The 18,781-nt window shown below is 40.8% G+C and overlaps 1 protein-coding gene across 2 annotated transcripts in view; it reads right to left on the bottom strand.

The window, feature by feature from the left end:
• Positions 1 to 17,068, bottom strand: part of pxdc1b (PX domain containing 1b) — a 35,922-nt gene extending 18,854 nt beyond the window's left edge. For both annotated transcript variants that reach the window (XM_016237320.1, XM_016237321.1), the window contains exon 1: positions 16,180 to 17,068. In XM_016237320.1, the coding sequence (XP_016092806.1) occupies positions 16,180 to 16,429 (250 nt within the window). In that variant the 5' untranslated portion in view covers positions 16,430 to 17,068. The remainder of the gene's footprint in view (positions 1 to 16,179) is intronic.
• Positions 17,069 to 18,781: the final 1,713 nt, after the last annotated feature.

Here is an 18,781-nt window from a genome sequence, read left to right as displayed (position 1 = left end):
AAAAAAAAATACCTCAGTTGTTGGATGCGAGCAAAAAAGAATAGATGAAAAATGGATAATAGAAAGTGCAAAGGCAGCACTTAAAAAGGCCAGTAAAAAAATATATATAAAAAATAAGTGGGCCGGTCTAAGGCATGAAACTCCAGGGCTGAAAATGAGTCCCACTCCGGCCCTGCCCATCACCCACCCCAGAGCTAGTCTTTCTATCCAGTCTCACAGCAGATATTATACTAAACTCTATTTCTCACTGCCATACCAGTGATTTTTAAAACTGCTCTTGCACCACTCTTGCAGCACTCTAAATGAAGTTCAAAACCCGGGTTCGGGAGGAGCCTTATCATCCAGTCCTGTCAATCATCGCTACGACCATATATAAGCAGCAGTCATTGCTCCGTTCCAGCGACGATTCTTCCGACATATGGCCCCGTCCTATTCCGTGAAACATGTCCCACCCTGATGAGCTTCAGATGTTTACCTCGGACAAGGAACTTTCTTGTTCCATGGAATCTTCTTCCATCGCCGAGCCGAACTCAGCTTCTCCAAACACCAGTTACCGTACGGGTAATGCCAGCAAGGAACAAGGTCGTCCTTCCAGGCGCCCTCCTCCGAATTCGGTTAACGGATTGCAGCACACTCTTGCCTCTGCAAATATCAATTTTCCCATATGCAAACCAAAGTCCTGTTGTATGCGCTAATTTTTTCCAGGCTCGTCCGCACCGCATCGAAATAAAAACATTTCAACTTTTCAGAATGCCACAAGCGCACTGTAGGTCATGTGACAAGAACCAACCAATCAGCTTCATCCTTTCCCGTAACAACATTGAAAGCTCAGCCAAGATGAAGGAACAGCTGATCATAGCTGTACAGGGATAAATTTAGTAGCAGAGCTACTGCAAGCGATTTTTAGTGCTGCAAATCCATTTATCCTTTGCTGAAACTTTCGCGTCTTCATGGAGAGCGCAGGTCATGGTTGCTTAGCAACGGCAGACGCCTCCGGAGCATAAGCGCCCGAACGGTTTGGAGAAAAGCAGAAAGTGGCGGGCCTAGCGTTTTCCACGCGATTTTAGGCGCGACATGTGAACTAAGAGAGCTAGGCCGGCCTTCTTCAGCCAGGAGGCAGAGTCAGCCTCGGGAACAACCAGCTTTTCCTCCCCAGCAGCTGTTATCCCCGTCCCCCAATCTTCCCCTTTTTCCCCCATCTACTTCTTTCTTTTCTTCTTCAAGCACAGAACCCAGCATGAGGCTGCCTCCGCAAACGATGCTTGCCTCATCTTTTCACGGTGTCAGCATTCCTCCTTCTTCCTCAGCCTGTCCTCCATCCTATTCCCTCTTTATAACTGTTCCAGCAGCAACTTCCGCCCATGCCATTGCCATGGAGCCCCCATCTGTGTCTATTCCGCTCTGCACTCAAATCCTCTCAGGGATGCATTTGGACATGGCTTTCCTTCTATCTCCTTTCTATCTCCAAAACGCAGCTGCCGCAGCAGCATCATTACTGACTAATCCTTTTAAGCCTTTACCCCAGCAGTAGTGATTCGGTATTCATTTTCTCTGCCACAGCAGAGACATTTTCACCCTACAATCTATTATCAGCAGCCCACCCTTGCAAAAATGCTAGGGCCAGCCCACACCAAACCTAAACAGGCCCAGAGTTCAGCTCCAACCCTAATCAAACACACCTGAACAAGCTAATCAATGTCTTCAGGATTACTAAGGCTATAGGCAGGTGAGATTTTTTTCAGGGTTGGAGCTGAACTCTGCAGGACTGCGGCTCTCTAGGACCAAACTTGCCTACCCCTGGTGTAGGCAGTCCTGCAACTAGGAGCATATTAACATTGACTGGCCATTATTTAGCCACTCAATTGAACTGGAATGGCTCAAACCAAAAGAGACCTTTCCAGAGCCTGTTGTTTCATATAGGCCAGGGTTCCTCAAATCTGGTTTACGAGATCCACTTTGCTGAGTTTCCAGAGTTTGGTTCTAACCTTAATCAAACACAATCAAACACACCTGAACAAGCTAATCAATGTCTTCAGGATTACTAAGGCTATAGGCAGGTGAGATTTTTTTCAGGGTTGGAGCTGAACTCTGCAGGACTGCGGCTCTCTAGGACCAAACTTGCCTACCCCTGGTGTAGGCAGTCCTGCAACTAGGAGCATATTAACATTGACTGGCCATTATTTAGCCACTCAATTGAACTGGAATGGCTCAAACCAAAAGAGACCTTTCCAGAGCCTGTTGTTTCATATAGGCCAGGGTTCCTCAAATCTGGTTTACGAGATCCACTTTGCTGAGTTTCCAGAGTTTGGTTCTAACCTTAATCAAACACAATCAAACACACCTGAGCATGTCTTCAGGATCATTAGAAAATCACAGGGGGGCGAGTTTGATCAAAGTTAGAGCTAAACTCTGCAGGAAAGTGGATCTCACGAGCCAGATTTGAGGTGTAACAGACATGAGCCTGTTACTAAGAAATTTGTGGGAAGTTTTGTTCCACTAGTATTTCCACTAGGGTTGCTAGGGTGTTTTAGGTTTCCTTAAGTAAAGCCATGTGGGTAGAGGGAATTAGCAATAGCAAGCAGCAGTAGCCAGCATGGCTCACCTGCTGAACACATTGTGCTGTGTCCTGGTTGGGAAATGTGTAATATCAAGCCCAGTCTAAAGGTCTCTTTTGTTTTTTGTTTTCTATTTAAAAGTGTACATTGCTGATGTTTTTTGCAGAGATGTTACATGTATGGCCTATGTTTGGATTGATGCTAAGACAGTGTAGTTGTATGCATTTTAGAAGGACTCTTTATTGGTGAGGTCACCACATCATGGTCCAGTTTGAATATGGATTTAAAGTTCCTTTCGACGTGAGACCACAGTCTGGATTATTGTTGACTGTTCCTGGTTAGGAAGAGTCTGGTGTTTGAGAGCTGTGGCGTGTTTTCATTACAAGAGGTTGGATTATTCATTTGCTATCAGCCAATTTCAGCTATGGACAGTGTTTGGACATTGATGCACTACAGATAAGGCTTTTGCACACTTCAACTTTCACATGACGAAATCAAACTTACATTGCGTTGTATTTTTTTTTTTTTTACTTTTGTGTATTTACATTTTTGGCTATATGTAGCTGTACTAACCTGAATTGAATGTTTTCTATTTTGTATTTAAAAAATGTATTGATTTGAAATCCCTTTGACTACTGTACATTTTTGACAATACAGACATTAGTTATGTGATGACTGTATCCATTTCAGATATATAACAAATATATAGTTCAGTCATGAAACTGTAGATGGCGCAGGCTGACAGGTTCTTAATGTAACTGATGATATTCAGAGCAGGACTCACAAAATTTCAAAATCCCTGGTAGCCCTTCGGGCAGGTACTCTTCAGATTTTGGTAGCCCGAAAATTAATTTAACTAGCCCAAATTAAAAAATACCTTTTTTTTTTTTTTTTCTTTTTTAATATAGAAAATCAGATAGGAGTTTAAATGTCAATCAAAAATATTTTCAATACACAAATATCAACAAATATGAAGGAAGGAATTTTATTTCACTATTTACAGGGTATCTGCATAATTAAAAAATAATAATTTTAGGCAATTTATGACCCAATGTAAGAGCTGCACAAGTAAAATGAACACAGTATGAGTGGGGTTGGACAATGTCTATGGTAACACAGTATTGAGCAATAAAATTACATGATTTACAGTTCAGATACAGGTTTTCACAAAAACAAAATTCTTATACAACAGCATCTCAGCCTTTATACCATTTTTATGAAAAGGGATAAATCAAGCATTTAAATTATTGTCAATTTAAATCGTATAAATATTACTGTCTCAATTGTTTCGATTTTTAGAAGGCACATTAACTTCTTTCTCATTTACAACTCTATTTGTTTGCTGCGTATTCATTCTCTTCCACAAGGTGGCGCTTTAGGAGCGCTGAAATATTCCGGTTTCCCCGGTAACGGCTGTACACAAAGCAGCTCTGTGCTCATAAATGCTGCTTTATCAGGAATTATAGGTCAAATGAAATTAAAATGCCAACGACACATTTCTGATACAGTCTGTTGCCTTCAGATACATTCAAATGAAGACATCCGCGCTGCGTTTTGACTTGAAACGTGCAGCGCTCATATTTATTTAATGACATCATTGCCTTTTGAAGTTTAATCCAACTGAATGAAATTTTAATGAAGACATTTCTTATACCATTTAACGTATTTAAAACTTTTTATGGCCTTAAGTTTGATAGAGCTCACTTTAGGAGTTTTTAAGTACCCGCGGGAGATCTGCATTTAAGATAGCCCGTCAGGCAGAGTGGTGATACATTTTGGTAGCCCGACTGGAAAACACAATAGCCACGGGACGTTGGGCTAGCAATTTTGCAAGCCCTGCAGAGAGTTAAACGACTTGGCACAAGCTGATTGGTTCATTCTGCATATGCAGCCAATGAGCTTACACTGCCTTGCATTTATATGGCTGGCTAGCATTCACTTGAGATTCCTACAGCGCGCTTTCAGAGTTTCTCTGAAACTCTACAGCTAGATAAGTAAATGGTCTTCACTCTGATTTCAGTGCATTATTGCGTTCGTCAGATTTACATTTTTAAACTAGAAAAAATACAAGTTGTTAAACTACGCGTAGGTTATTCACGAGAGGACTAATTACTAAGCATGTCTTGTTCATAAAACAGCAGTAGCATTAGCAACAGCAGCAAGCGTTTTTTCTAGTTCATGTATGTGAGAATACAACGTCAAGTGTCGCGGATTTTAGAACAGTAAAGTGAATTGGGGATTACCTTATTTGCCCGAAATTTCCAATGCTTTTAATATTTTCTGTGGGCATTCATTTCCCCATTAACCACAAACAGATCGCTTTTAGATGCACACCTCACTAGTGGGGTCGGTTTGCAGTTGGCATTTCACAGATGTTCACAGTTTTAAGTCAAGGTGAACCCGTATAACTGTTTTTCATAAACGTCATACTGTCAACAGCCTTACCTATTTAACCATAACAACTTAATGAGCAACAGAAAATAATATACCCGCTCATACGTGTACTCGTGTCACATTGCAATGCACTCAGAAGAGGGAGTGCTCACTCTTAAAGGGGCTACATCTCTATTTCAATAATTACCTTGGTTCAGCAATAGGGAAGAATTTATTATGAAAGTCATGTTTAGTGATAAAATATAAAATTACTACTAATAATAAATAATTTCCAATCAGTAGCCCATGTACAATGTAGCTCATAGTAGGACACTCTTAAACTGTAATTTACTATTTGTGTATTCAGTTGGGCTTACATGGAGTGTAGCAGCAGTATCATAGAATTCAGATCGCGTTATTAGCGAATTGTTAATAGCAGTATGCATAGCAAATCAAGTCAAATTATTACTGTTATTTATAGCAGCGGCAGCAGAAAGTATCTGGTTATCTGATTTCAGTGATAATACATGGGGTAAGTAGCTCTTTAAAATTGAAATAGGCTTTTATTGCTTCGTTTATTTAACAGGGCGTACAGAGATTTTGTAAACTCTTCAAAGCGAAATAGGCATTATTTGTTTGCATTTCCTTGTTTAATAAAGACGCTTATAGTAATTCTAAGTACTTTTGTGCAGCTGTAGCAGCAGTATGCATAGCTATTCACATTGCAATTTTAGCGAATTTAATAGCAGAAGAATGGCATAGCAAATTCAGATGCAATGTTAGAAATAATATTAGCAGCAGTCTGCATAGCAACCAATTATTTTTGCTAATATAGCAGGGGCAGCAGAAAGTACTTTAGTTGCATGAAATTTCAGTGATAATGCATGGATGGGCTACAGCAATTCTAGTACTTTCATGGAGTGTAGAAGCAGTATCCATAGAGTTTCAGATTGCGTTATTAGCGAATTATTAATAGCAGTATGCATAGCAAATCAAATTATGCTTTTAGTTGCAGCAGCAAGACCGTAGTTGCTGAAGTTTCAGTGACTAAAAATGAATGGTATGTGAACTCTTCAAGCGAATAGGCATCATTTGCATTTTGTTAATTTAAAAGGGGCTCATAGCAATTCTAAATATCTTTGTGCAGCTGTAGCAGCAGTATGCAGTTATTCAGATCGCATGTAGCAAATTTAATAGCAGCAGCATGCATAGCAAATTCATATGCAATGTTAGAAATAATATTAGCAGTAGGAAGTCAAATTATTGTTGCTAAAATAGCAGTGGCAGCAGAAAGTACTTTAGTTGCTTGAAATTTCAGTGATAACGCATGGGGTAAGTAACTCTTTAAAGTGAAATAGGCATTTTTTGATTGTGTTTGTTAATAAAGACGCTGTCACAGTCTTTAGCGGGTGTGCCCAGGATGGCCACCAGATGACACTGTTCTCGGTGAGGTAACAAGATGGGCGGGGCAAGGCAATAGACAGGAGAGACCACATGGCACAAAACAAACACAACACAAGCCATGTGCTCTCTCCTGTCTATTGCCTTGCCCCGCCCATCTTGTTACCTCGTTATCGTTTAAGGTGCTCCACCTGTGTCTCCCTCATTAGGTTTCCCATTTATTCTCCTGGTGTCTGTAATCCTGTGCTGATCCATCGTTTTTCATTGTGTGTGTTATGTCTGCATGTAGTGCCGTTTTGAGCCTGCCTGTCTGTTTTTCCCCTTTGGGGTGGTTTGAGTTTGTTTTTGTTTCATTTTATTATTAAAGAAAGAACCATTCCTCCTGCACTTGAGTCCTCGCTTCCGCTATCCACACGCACCGTGACAGAACGGATCAGCCAATATGGGGACTCAGCGGAGAATGGGCTCACACCGACTACCGGTCTCCACTCTCTCCAGCCCCCTCTACCAGCGGATGCTCCAGCTGGAGACCTTGAGTTCCCTCCGTCAACGAGGGACTGAGCTGAGGGAGTTTGCCATGGAGTTCAGGAATGTGGCAGAGGGGCTGGGCTACAATGACTCAGCACTTAAGGACTTGTTCAATTATGCCCTTGATGAGCCCATTAGCCCCTGGAGCATGTTAGGGTGCAATCATGTATCTTTTGAGGGGTTTGTGGAGTTCTTGGCACGTTCCCCAACTAAGGGGGCTGCAGCGCCCCCCGTGATGGCCGACAAGGCTGCAGCCCCCCCGAAGGTGGCCGACGAATCTGCCACGCCCCCAGTGGTGGCCGACGGGGTTGCAGCGCCCCCGGTGGTGGCCGAAGAGATTGCAGCCCCCCCAGAGATGGCCGATGAAGCTGCAGTGCTCCCGGTGGTGGCCGAAGAGGTTGCAGCACCCCGGAGGTGGAAGACGAAGCTGCAGTGCCACCCTCTCGGAAACGGAGGAGGAGGAAGAGGAAGAAGGCTTCTTCCGTCCTTCAAGGCCGGGAGGCCTTCCTAGAGCCTGGTGCCCTGCCGGCCCCTCCCAAGCTCCCTGCCCTGCCGGCCCCGCCCTGGCCTCCTGCCCTGCCGGTCCCGCCCTGGCGCCCTGGTTTACCTCTATCCCCAGGGCCTCTTCCACTACATGGGCCTGGCCCACCATCCCTCCCCCTGATCCACCTCCATTCCGCCTCCCTCCGGGATTTCTCTTGGTGGAGCGTCTGGAATCCACTCCTTAAGGGGTGGGGGTTCTGTCACAGTCTTCAGCGGGTGTGCCCAGGATGGCCACCAGATGACACTGTTCTCGGTGAGCACATGGCTTGTGTTGTGTGCCATGTGCTCTCTCTCCTGTCTATTGTCTTGCCCCGCCCATCTTGTTACCTTGTTATATTTTAAGTTGCTCCACCTGTGTCTCCCTCATTAGGTTTCCCATTTGTTCTCCTGGTGTCTGTAATCCTGTGCTGATCCATCGTTTTTCATTGTGTGTGTGTGTGTGTGTGTGTGTGTTATGTCTGCATGTAGTGCAGTTTTGAGCCTGCAAGTCTGTTTTTCCCCTTCGGGGTGGTTTGAGTTTGTTTTGGTTTCATTTTATTATTAAAGAAAGAACCATTTCTCCTGCACTTGAGTCCTCACTTCCTCTATCCACACGCACCGTGACAGACGCTTATAGCAATTCTAAGTACTTTTGTGCAACTGTAGCAGCAGTACGCATAGCTATTCAGATCGCTAGTTTAGTGAATTTAAATAGCAGCAGCACGCATGGCTAAATTCAGATGCCATGTTAGAAATATTAGCAGCAGTCTGCATGGCAATCTAATTATTATTGTTACTAATATAGCAATGGCAGCAGAAAGTACTTGGTTGCAAGAAATTTCAGTGATAAGATAACACTTGGATAGTAGTGAAATAGGCATTTTATTACATTGCTATTCAACATGGTTTATAGAACTCTTCAAAGCGAAATAAGTATTCATTGGTTGTGTTTATTTAATAAAGGGGCAGTAGCAATTCTAAGTACTTTTGTGCAGCAGTATGCATAGCTATTCAGATTTCAATGTTAGCAAATTTTATAGCATGCATATGTAACAGGTCCCACTTGCCTGCCGATTCCCATTCAGAGTGGCTGGGCCAGCGCTAAGGGGCCAACGTTTTGCCAGTTTTGCCAAAGCAAATTCTCAGAGGCCCTGTGCTGGCAGACCGCTGAGTAGGCCCGTAAAGGACCAGTTCAGGCTTGGTTGCAGGGACCGCCCACAGCAGCGAGTTGTCAAGTTCGTCTACCATTATCTGGCAGGATTGAATGGGCAGGCAAACTCGTGAACCCCATATATATATATATATATATATTTTTTTTTTTTTTGCAAGTCCAATTCATGACAACAATCAATTGACAACACTAGTTGGAAGGCAAATTTTAAATTATTGAAACAATCTTAAATATTTCAAAGAAAGTCAGACTGAAAACAATGTAAATTGGAAATCTGTGTTGTTTTTGGTCAGCGTGTCTAATCATTCAGACCAAACACAGAGGTATAATTATGATGACAGTGACGATAAAAACAACGACCACGATCTCTAGTCACAAACAAAAAGATTGTACACAACAGCCTCTTCTTATTCAGACTGTGAAAGAGTCCACAAAAGTCCACGCTGATGTAATGACTATTCATTGCTAATGTCTCCTACTGATGACATCACCCCTCAGGGCAGTATAGTTTTAGGTCATTAAATCATTTTTGGACCATTTTGACTCTAGCAGCCACAGCTGAGTTATGCTGTCTTTCAAAACTAATTTCTATCATTATACATTCAAAAGAAAATATTTTACAGACAACAAATCAGAGGATTTGAATTGCTGACCGATATAACCTATGTGAAATAATCCCTTCAATTTATGCATATCACAGTTACACATTAAGGAAATATTCCCTTTAAAACATAAAAAGTTAGATCTTTAAAAAGTGCAACAAAAAAAAGATAAAAAATCCCTAACCTTTAAATGTTATTGTGGACAGAAAATACAAAGACTTGTAGAAGTGTTTTTGATAACACTCCAGTAGCATGAGTCAGACAGATGCAAAAGTACATTCACACTGCAGCAAATAATCTATATTAAGGAAAAAATTTGAAACTATGTAGGATTTTCAGTTACTGTTTGTAAACAATATTCAAACCTCAAACCTTGTTCCTCCTCGTGAACAGGCTCAACACATTCAGAAGTTGCAGCCCAGAAATGAGCCAGCAGTAGAAGATTCAAATAAGAAAATACAGGCAAAGGACAATGTCTATGTAGACAAAAACACCACCACACACTTCTAGTGGATCATAAAGTAATGGTTGAGAGGGATTATAGTCTATAGTTTATTTTTTGTAAAGATCCTATAGTGTGCCTTTAAGGAAGATACCACTCTTTCCCAAACAAGATACAAGCTAAATGTGACTTAATCCAACTATGCTGTTTGTCCTAACAGATATCCATGCTTTTCCGGTGATCTTCCTGTCAGGATTTGCTGTGGAAGTTTCTGTTTCCTGTGGGCTAAAGATTTAAGCCTATGCGGGGTAAAAACTAGGGTCTTTTGTGTTTAAAAAGACACTTTCAAGTTGTCTACCTCCAAAAAGTTAGCATTCTGCTAACATTTTGCCACCATGTACTTTGAACAGTTTCCATATGGATAACAAAAGAGTAGCCAGTGTTAACAGACACCACACAGATGGAGGAAATGGGAAACCACTTTGATACCTGGTCTTTCACTGAGTTTATTGATTTTCTCCCCTAATCAGCATTCACATTTTTCAAACTGTCACTCAGACATAGTATAACACATTCAGATTAACATTAGCTACTCAGTATATAGTACTGTTGAAAACAAGCATGATGTGGCTAAACATGCAGTTCACTCAAGCAGATGTACTGAACTGATAAGAACAAAACTGTTTCACAAGAAACCTGTCTGATGTTGAAAAAGACAAAAATAAGAGCAAACATATCTAGTCATGTTTATTTATTTAACTGTAAAGCATTAACACTTTATCTGTATCGATTCAAAGCAATTTCTGCATACATGTAACTAAATTGATGCAAATTTAACCTTTTGAAAAGCATAGGATTGGGCAATGAAGAGAAGGTACAATAAACAGACTTTTGTTCAACACTGATACAAACATTAAAACCTGAGTAGCACTGTCAGATTCAAACTCTAGATCCAATAACGTCTGGACCACAATAAGTAAGGTAAAAAAAATAACAGTAATTTTCTTGTCTTGTTTCCGGGGTGCCGGTGATATTGTTTTTTTAAAGGTTGTGAATGCTTATTTCCATAGTAGAGGGATAAAGGTCAGGAAATGCAGCCACTATAGATGGCACATGGTTTCTGAAACTGACTCTGCCTTGATGTCTACAGACAAAGAAAAAAAGCACCAATGCAAAACAATTTTGTGGAGATGACACGTGCTAGGCATCACGCCAACCTTGAATGGCGGGACAGCCACAAATCCTCAGAGTAGCGTGTCATGTATATAGATGCCGTTACACAATAGCATTAGCCTGAAGCCCCTATCTCAATATGTTGTATGACCTGTCCTGGCATGTGAAATCTAAAAAAAGGCTGCTCTATATTCAGAAAGCTCTAGTCACTGACTCATCTGTTTCAAAAGGCAAGGACCCACATGATAGGTCTGGTTTGTGTGTCACTGTATCTAGTCCAGTGTGAATTATTAAGCTGAATACTTGAACCTTGTTCCCAAACCAAAAAACACATTTGCTTCTGGTGGGTACTTTCAGTGGAAAACATCTGGATTTTTAAATTAGAACACAGTACAGTAGGCATATTCCCTGTCAGGTAACCTTACTAAATGAACTGCTTTTATTCTAGATCAGGCATGTGCACACATAGACATCAAAGGGGGCTTTAGCACCTGCCCTTTTTTCTTCCTCAAGAGAAAGTGCCCTTTTCTTCTGGGGAGTATTTATTTTTTTATTTTTTTAATAAATGAATATATAAATGAATATACAGTGCCGTGAAAAGGTTTTTGACCCCTTCCTGTTTTTTTTATTTTTTGCATATTTGTCACTTAAAAGATTCAGATCATCAAACGTGTATATGCGCATGTGTGTGTTTATGTTTGCACGCACAGCATTCCCTGTCAAACAATTAAAAAATCTAAATATATGGTCGGGTCGGGAAATGTTGAGACTGTCGAGTTCCAATGCCTTTCTCCAATCCGCGTCTCCGCAGCACAGCAGTGTAGCACACATTGATCACCACATCACATCACAGTCACAGGCAGAGAACCACAGAAGTGAAGCCCTCCCTCCCTTTCCAGTTGTGTTTGTCTTACTGTGGAGGTGAGTGGTGATGAACAAAAAACTGAGCTACCTGTGCCTCGAATTTACAGCTAATTATCCAAAAGACAAAAGGCAAATATAGTTAATTTGTCTTGTTAACATCCATGACTCAGCTATCTTGTAAGTTATCTAAAGTTTAGCTAAGGCAATAGGAAGTCTAGTAGTTTAGACCAGTGCGTGTTGTTTCACTGCATGATTCAGTTTATTAAAATGCATTTAGAAAGATCACAAAATTCAAGATATGGGGGCAGAAATGTATATACAGTATTTATATCATTTCATTTTGTTAATCAGTATCACGCGAAGACATTATACAGCAGTTCAATAAACAAGAAGTAAATACACTTACGTTAGACACAATTGACTGTTTTTTCTCTATTTCGCAAACAAATATAATTCCAATTTGCATCTCTGAGCAACAGGATGGTGTTTCATTCCTGAATGAATCAACCATTGAATCAATCTTCCTGTTCCTGAAATGTCACTTCCTGTTTGTTGCTGCCGTGTGTTTTGAGTTTGAGCTCCGTCAAGTTAATTCTTTATCGTCTATTTTTTTTATCTTAAAATCAATTTTATACACCATAATTTTCATTTCTATAACGTGTGAATATATCCCCTATCGTATTCTACAACAAAAACAATCAGAGCGCCTTGTTATCACTAGTTATATTTTGATTTCCCAAGTTCGCTATTAGCATATAGCCCATTAGCATTGCCAGCGTGGTTTCCGCTAATCTCGCTTACATTGCTAATACTCTATTCACACACATTACCATTGTTTTACTCACTGTTACTTGTTTAATGGTGGATGTGTGTCTACCTTTGAGTGCAGGTGAGGACACGTTCGAGCTGCATTCGGCGCTCACTATTTCCCTGGTGCTCATGTTCTCAATGTTTCTGCGCAGATACCTGCGATCCTGAAGTGCGACAAGAGCACTGGAGCGGTCGTGCTTCACGCGGGGGTTAACGGCACCAAGCTGCGGCAGACGGAGACACTGAAGAGGGACTTCAGGAGCTTGATCGAGAACCGCAGCACATCGCCCGCGACAACGATCATCGTGTCAGATGATTAATGCGGAACTATGTAGGATTTTCAGTTACTGTTTGTAAACAATATTCAAACCTCAAACCTTGTTCCTCCTCGTGAACAGGCTCAACACATTCAGAAGTGTATACCCCTGCCCCTGACATGATATCAGTTACCAGAACACACACAGCTCAACCTGCAGCAAGTCAAAAGCGGACTATTTATGGGAAGACAAACGATGAGGTGTTTTGCAAATATTGTTTTAAATATTGCGTTCAATTAGATGACTGGCTGTAATTTGCGAGTGGGCTGTCTTCAGGCTAGCTCGCCAATAAACAACAATTGTGTAATCATAAAAATGTAATTACAATGCATAGCAATCTGCCAAGTTACAGATAGAAGTTAGTAAGGCAATAGTAACATTAGTAAATTGTTTTAGTGTCAAGACATTACAAATTAGTGGAGCTTCCCGAGCTTAAGACACAGACAACACACCCTCTGGATAAAGGTTGCAGCCCAGAAATGAGCCAGCAGTAGAAGATTCAAATAAGAAAATACAGGCAAAGGACAATGTCTATGTAGCAGATCCGTGACCTGGTGGAGAAGCAGACCCAGCTGAGAGAGAGGAGAGCCGTGCTGGAAACATCCCGGGCTGACGCTCACAAGTACAGGGTAAGTATACGCACGCTGCTAACTCTCCCACCACCTCTACTCCGTGTGTTTCTCTGCACAGGCCCGCAGCGGAAGACGCGAGCCAGGCCCTGGGCAACGACCTCTCCCCCCTCCACGAGACAGAGCACAACGCTGTGATCGTCGGAGACTCCATCGTCCGGCACGTCCGTGCTACGTTAGCTGAAGGTAAAGTGCACACTCACTGTTTCCCTGGTACTCATGTTCTCGATGTTTCTGAGCAGTTACCCGTGATCCTGAAGGGCGACGAGAGCACCGGAGCAGTCGTGCTTCACGCGGGGGTTAACGGCACCAAGCTGCGGCAGACAGAGGATTTATTTTATTTGTGTTACTTGTTTATTTGATCTGGGGCTTGTTTTAAAATTTCAATGTAGTTTTGTTATTTACATTTACATTATATTTAAATTTTGTCATTTAGCAGATGCTTTTGTCTAAAGCGACTTACAAATGAGGACAATATAAGCAATTAAAACCAACAAAAGAGCAGTAATATGCAAGTGCGATATTATTATAGTGTTATATTTCAATTTCACAAATAAATGTGCAGAATTTTGTCCAAGCAATAATAAAAGGACACATTTAATTTATAATTTGTCTTAAATCTCATTTTGTTAAAAAAATTATAATAATCGTGAATCGAATCAAATCGAATCGTGAAATCAAAACCGTGAATCGAATCGAATTGTGAGTTGAGTGAATCGTTACATCCCTACTAATACATTAGAAGCTGCCAGGGCTGAGCATATCCACAAACTCATAGAAAATAACCAAAACAATCCAAGGTTTTTATTTAGCACAGTGGCTAGATTAACAAATAACCAGACGCCACCCGATCTAAATATTCCCTCACAGTTTAATAGTAATGACTTTATGAATTTCTTCACTGATAAAATAGATAACATCAGAAATACAATAACAAATGTAGATTCTACAGCGTATAATACTTCAGCTTCATTATTACAGACCCATTTCAAATCTTCCTTTTATGTCTAAAATTTTAGAAAAAGTTGTGTCTGCTCAATTGGGCTCCTTTCTGCAAAAAAATTCTCTCTATGAAGAATTTCATAGAAATTCCCACCATAGCACAGAAACTGCACTAGTTAAAATTACAAATGACTTGCTTCTTGCATCAGACCAAGGCTGCATCTCATTGCTAGTTTTACTTGATCTTAGTGCTGCGTTCGACACTACAGATCATGACATACTCCTAGATCGATTACAAAACTATACAGGTATTCAAGGGCAGGCTTTAAGATGGTTTAGATCCTACCTGTCCGATCGCTACCACCTTGTTCATTTAAATGGGGAGTCATCTCAATTTCTCTCCCACCTTCAATACCATACTGAAGGTGCGGTGCCCTTGAGCAAGGCACCGAACCCCCAACTGCTCCCCGGGCGCCGCAGCAAAAATGGCTGCCCACTGCTCTGGGTGTGTGTTCACGGTGTGCGCACACTGCTGTGTGTGCGCACTTTGGATGGGATAAATGCATTATCTTATATTTAATTGATTTTTCCATACATTTCTGCCATATGTACATTAACTGACAGTCACCACTGATAAGCTACCACTAAATATTGTAAAAACTTAATTTGCTGTAAAGTTACTTTGCAATGATTTGTATCATGAAAAGCGCTATACAAATAAACTTGAATTGAATTAAATGATTCGGTTCAATCGCAGTGACTGTTATTAACAGTGACTTGCTGCCACCTACTGATGGTTTTAATTTCACATTGAAAATATATTTTCATGAAAAAAAAAATCAAATATCAGTATTCAACATTTTATGTTTAAAATATCAAAACAGTATTAATGCATTTGTAACTGCAGGTCAAATACATTCATGACCTGCATTAAACAGTGTGTAAATGCATCTAAATGCCACTTCTAATGCAGCTTCTGTGTTTCCTCTGCATTGCAAAGATGGATTTTGTCAATACTGATTTCATTTGCTTGGTAACAGCCCAAATTTAAAAAGACTTATAATTTTAACTGACTGATTCAAGTTAAGAATTTGACTGAAAAGATGATGCACACTTTTAGAAAAAATGGCTTTATAAAAGGTAAAAATGCCCATAAAAGGTAAAAATCCATTTAAACTTATTGGAAAAGGTTCATTTCTATCACTGCTGTGAACTGATCACCACACAGAATATGCAGAATATCAAAAACTTTAGGAGTCAGCTGTCCACGGTAGTCCTTAAGATATCAGCACAATAACACACTCAGCAAAATGTTGTCTAATTATCGTTATCGATAAAATACCAGAAAATATCGAGATATATTTTTTTGGCAATATCACACACCCCTAACGTATTTAACGTTTTGTTTAGGAAAAAATTTAAATAAATATGAGAGGTGCCCTTTTTTCCACTTGAGCCCCTGCCCCTCAAAATGTCTGTGCACGTCCCTGTTCTAGAGTAAATATTTTTTGATATGACTGAATAAACCTTACTACATTACATCAACAAAAGTAATTTTCATCTGGCTAAAATAGCTCCTTGAGATAATAACCGCAGATTTTCAAGTGTAGGGAAGTAGTAGTCCACGTCGAGTAGAGATGTTTATTGCGCTATTCAGTGCAGATGAGGCGAATAGTTCTGCAGAAATGTTGTGATTTGCAAAAGCATTTTTCTCTTTAAAATGTAGCAAGTAAAAGTAAACAAAAATATAAAATCGAGTAAACGAAAAACTGTACTTAAGTACAGTAATGATTTGTATAATAGAATAGAATAGATTATTCGAGTACAATTTAATAACAATTGACACCTACCTTCTATCAGGGGGGACTTTAATAAATCTCGCCTGTCTTCGGGGAAACACTCCAGGAGTCTTTTTAAAAGTCTTCCCAAATCTGAGGAGCTTCTGTGCAAGTAGAGTATATTTCTGTCCGACCATTCAGTCCTTATTTCAAAGAACTCCTCTTCGTCTCCTCTAATGATGAGCCTGCGGATCCCGTTAACCCAACAATCCTTCACGAACATGTTCACCAGGGATGTGCCCTCAAAAATCGCCGATGCCATCTTCAGTACCCTCACTCCAGCATTCTGTAATGGGTGGATTTATCCTTCTGCTTAACTTCAACAGTATTTAAGTCAGTCAAACTGACTCATGGTCGAGTTTGAGGGAAAACCCACACATGTAAAGGATAATAGCCTATATGAGTTGGCCTTGTTTAAAGGAAACACGACGGTTTCGATTCGTTTGCGTCTTCAAATGTGGCAAACGGATATGCAAGAATAGCACATCTCTAAAAACAACTCCACAAATATCAAGTAGCTAGTTAAAATATTATTCTATGTATTTCTATACTCCCTTCGTTTTTCTTCAGCTGGGTGCGCGGATCTCAAAACGTAGGACGTTTTATAAAATTACGCTCCATCCGTCAGAAAGTTAGTTTAGGCGTTCTCTTACATGTCTGATCCAATTTAATATAACGGACTGCGACAGTTCGCTTGTACGCACCGGTAACTTGAACCTCTTTAATCCCATTAGATATTGTTAATCACAGATAAAGTCCAGAGTCGATCAGCTGACCAGAGTGAATAATAGACGCCGAAAACAGGTCGAGAGTTTTGTTACCGACGTAAAAAGGCAGCGTTTCCTTCTGTTGACAGAAGTTGAGTCTTCACCACTCCTTCCCTCTCATTCTCTTTCCCCAACAGCGCTATACGAGGAATTTACGTGTGTGTGTGTGTGTGTGTGTGTGTGTAAGAGAGACACAGATCACTCCCAATGAACGTCATTCTATGAGCATGTGCTCTTTATTTGAGAAATAGTCATTTTACATACGTAGTCGGTACTACGACGGCGTTTTAGTGCCACGTTAAAAAAAATCTACAATTACGAGATTAAAGTCGTAATATTTTGAGAATAAAGTCAAAATTACGTGAATAAAGTCGAAATATTTTTTTAGAATAAAGTCGACATTTTTCAAGAATAAAGTTGAAATTACAAGAATAAAATCGAAATATTTCGAGAATAAAGTCGAAATGTTTTGAGAATAAAGTCAAAGAATTAAATCGTAGCAAAATAAAGTTATAATATTTTGAGAGTATATTGCAGAAATACCATGCAGGGACAGTATGCTTGGAAATAATATCACGTCTTCAATTGCATTCATTAGGCCTATGTATAGTGCGCCAGCCACCCAATAACAGCAATAAGCTTTGTGCTTTTGGTATTTTTAATAGCCTATAAAACAAAGTCTCAGCTTTTAAAATCTGTCAGTTTTATAGCAAAATACAAATTCTATAAAATTATATGAAATAAAATAAATAAAATAAAAAAAATTCGACGATCTCCAGTTGGGGTGCCCATGAGCCAGACGTGGGGGCAAGTCACACATTTTCAAGTCTCAAGCAAGTCTCAAGTCACAGTACAAACAAATCAAGCAAGTCAAGTCAGTGGCTCACCTCAAGCAAGTCAAGTCGAGTCCTGCTAAGGATCAAGTCAAGTCAAGCCTTTTGGATGTTTTCATGAAATGACTTTGTATTTGTTATTTTACAGTAAAAACACTAATAAGATGTACTAAGTTATTGTGCAGATCTTAAACAATGGCAAGATATGACACTTATAATACATTATAACTATGTGAAATATAATCCATTGTAACTTAAGTGAATGCAACTGTCACACCATATCTGTTTGGACATGCCCAGAGGAGATCCGTTCTCGACCCTGAAAGATTACATCAGTTTAGTACTGTGGGTGAATGGATCCACACTCACAGCGGACGAAGCGGATGCCGACTGCAACATCAGCATCCAGCCACACTTCGCAGACGTCTCGTAGCCAGACCCAGAGCACCGACAATCATCACCCCGGAGTTCCAGCCAGCGCCCACCGCGACCAGCGAGCCATCACTAAGAGGAGTGACAGAGCCGAAGATCGCCTCGGAGCCAGAGCCTCATACAGTGTCTGACCAGGTGCGTGAGCCGGCAACGAAACCCACCACGGAGGATTACACAGTGGAGTACAAGGGCACGAAGGAAAGCCCTGTCCACTGTTACACCTCTGAGGGTGAGCTGAGGCAGGACCCTGAGGATTTAATAGACTTTTCTTCTGAGAAACTGTTTGCCTGCCCTGTTATGGCCAAGGAAGACATTTATGAACTGTCTGTCTGCCCTGAACTTCCTGTCTGTCCTTTCAGCCACTGTGCTCTGTTATGGGAATCGCTATTTGGTGTGTATGGGCAGCACACACCATCCCAGAATGCCCTGGCGGTCACAAATTCCCACCCAGCCTCCCTCTCCCACCTCCTCTTATGAGTCATCTGCCATCTTCTCCCCCTTTGCCGCTGCATCCTGTCAGCCCGTCAGCCCACCATCAATGGTGTGGTCTGCCAGTCTCCATCGGCGTCATGGCTGGAAGAT

Source organism: Sinocyclocheilus grahami, unplaced genomic scaffold, assembly GCF_001515645.1.
Source record: "Sinocyclocheilus grahami isolate Dianchi unplaced genomic scaffold, SAMN03320097.WGS_v1.1 scaffold511.1, whole genome shotgun sequence".
In the NCBI taxonomy this organism is placed as follows: Eukaryota; Metazoa; Chordata; class Actinopteri; order Cypriniformes; family Cyprinidae; genus Sinocyclocheilus; species Sinocyclocheilus grahami.
Note: the sequence above shows the minus strand (reverse complement) of the source record. Positions and strands in the feature narration are given on the sequence as shown.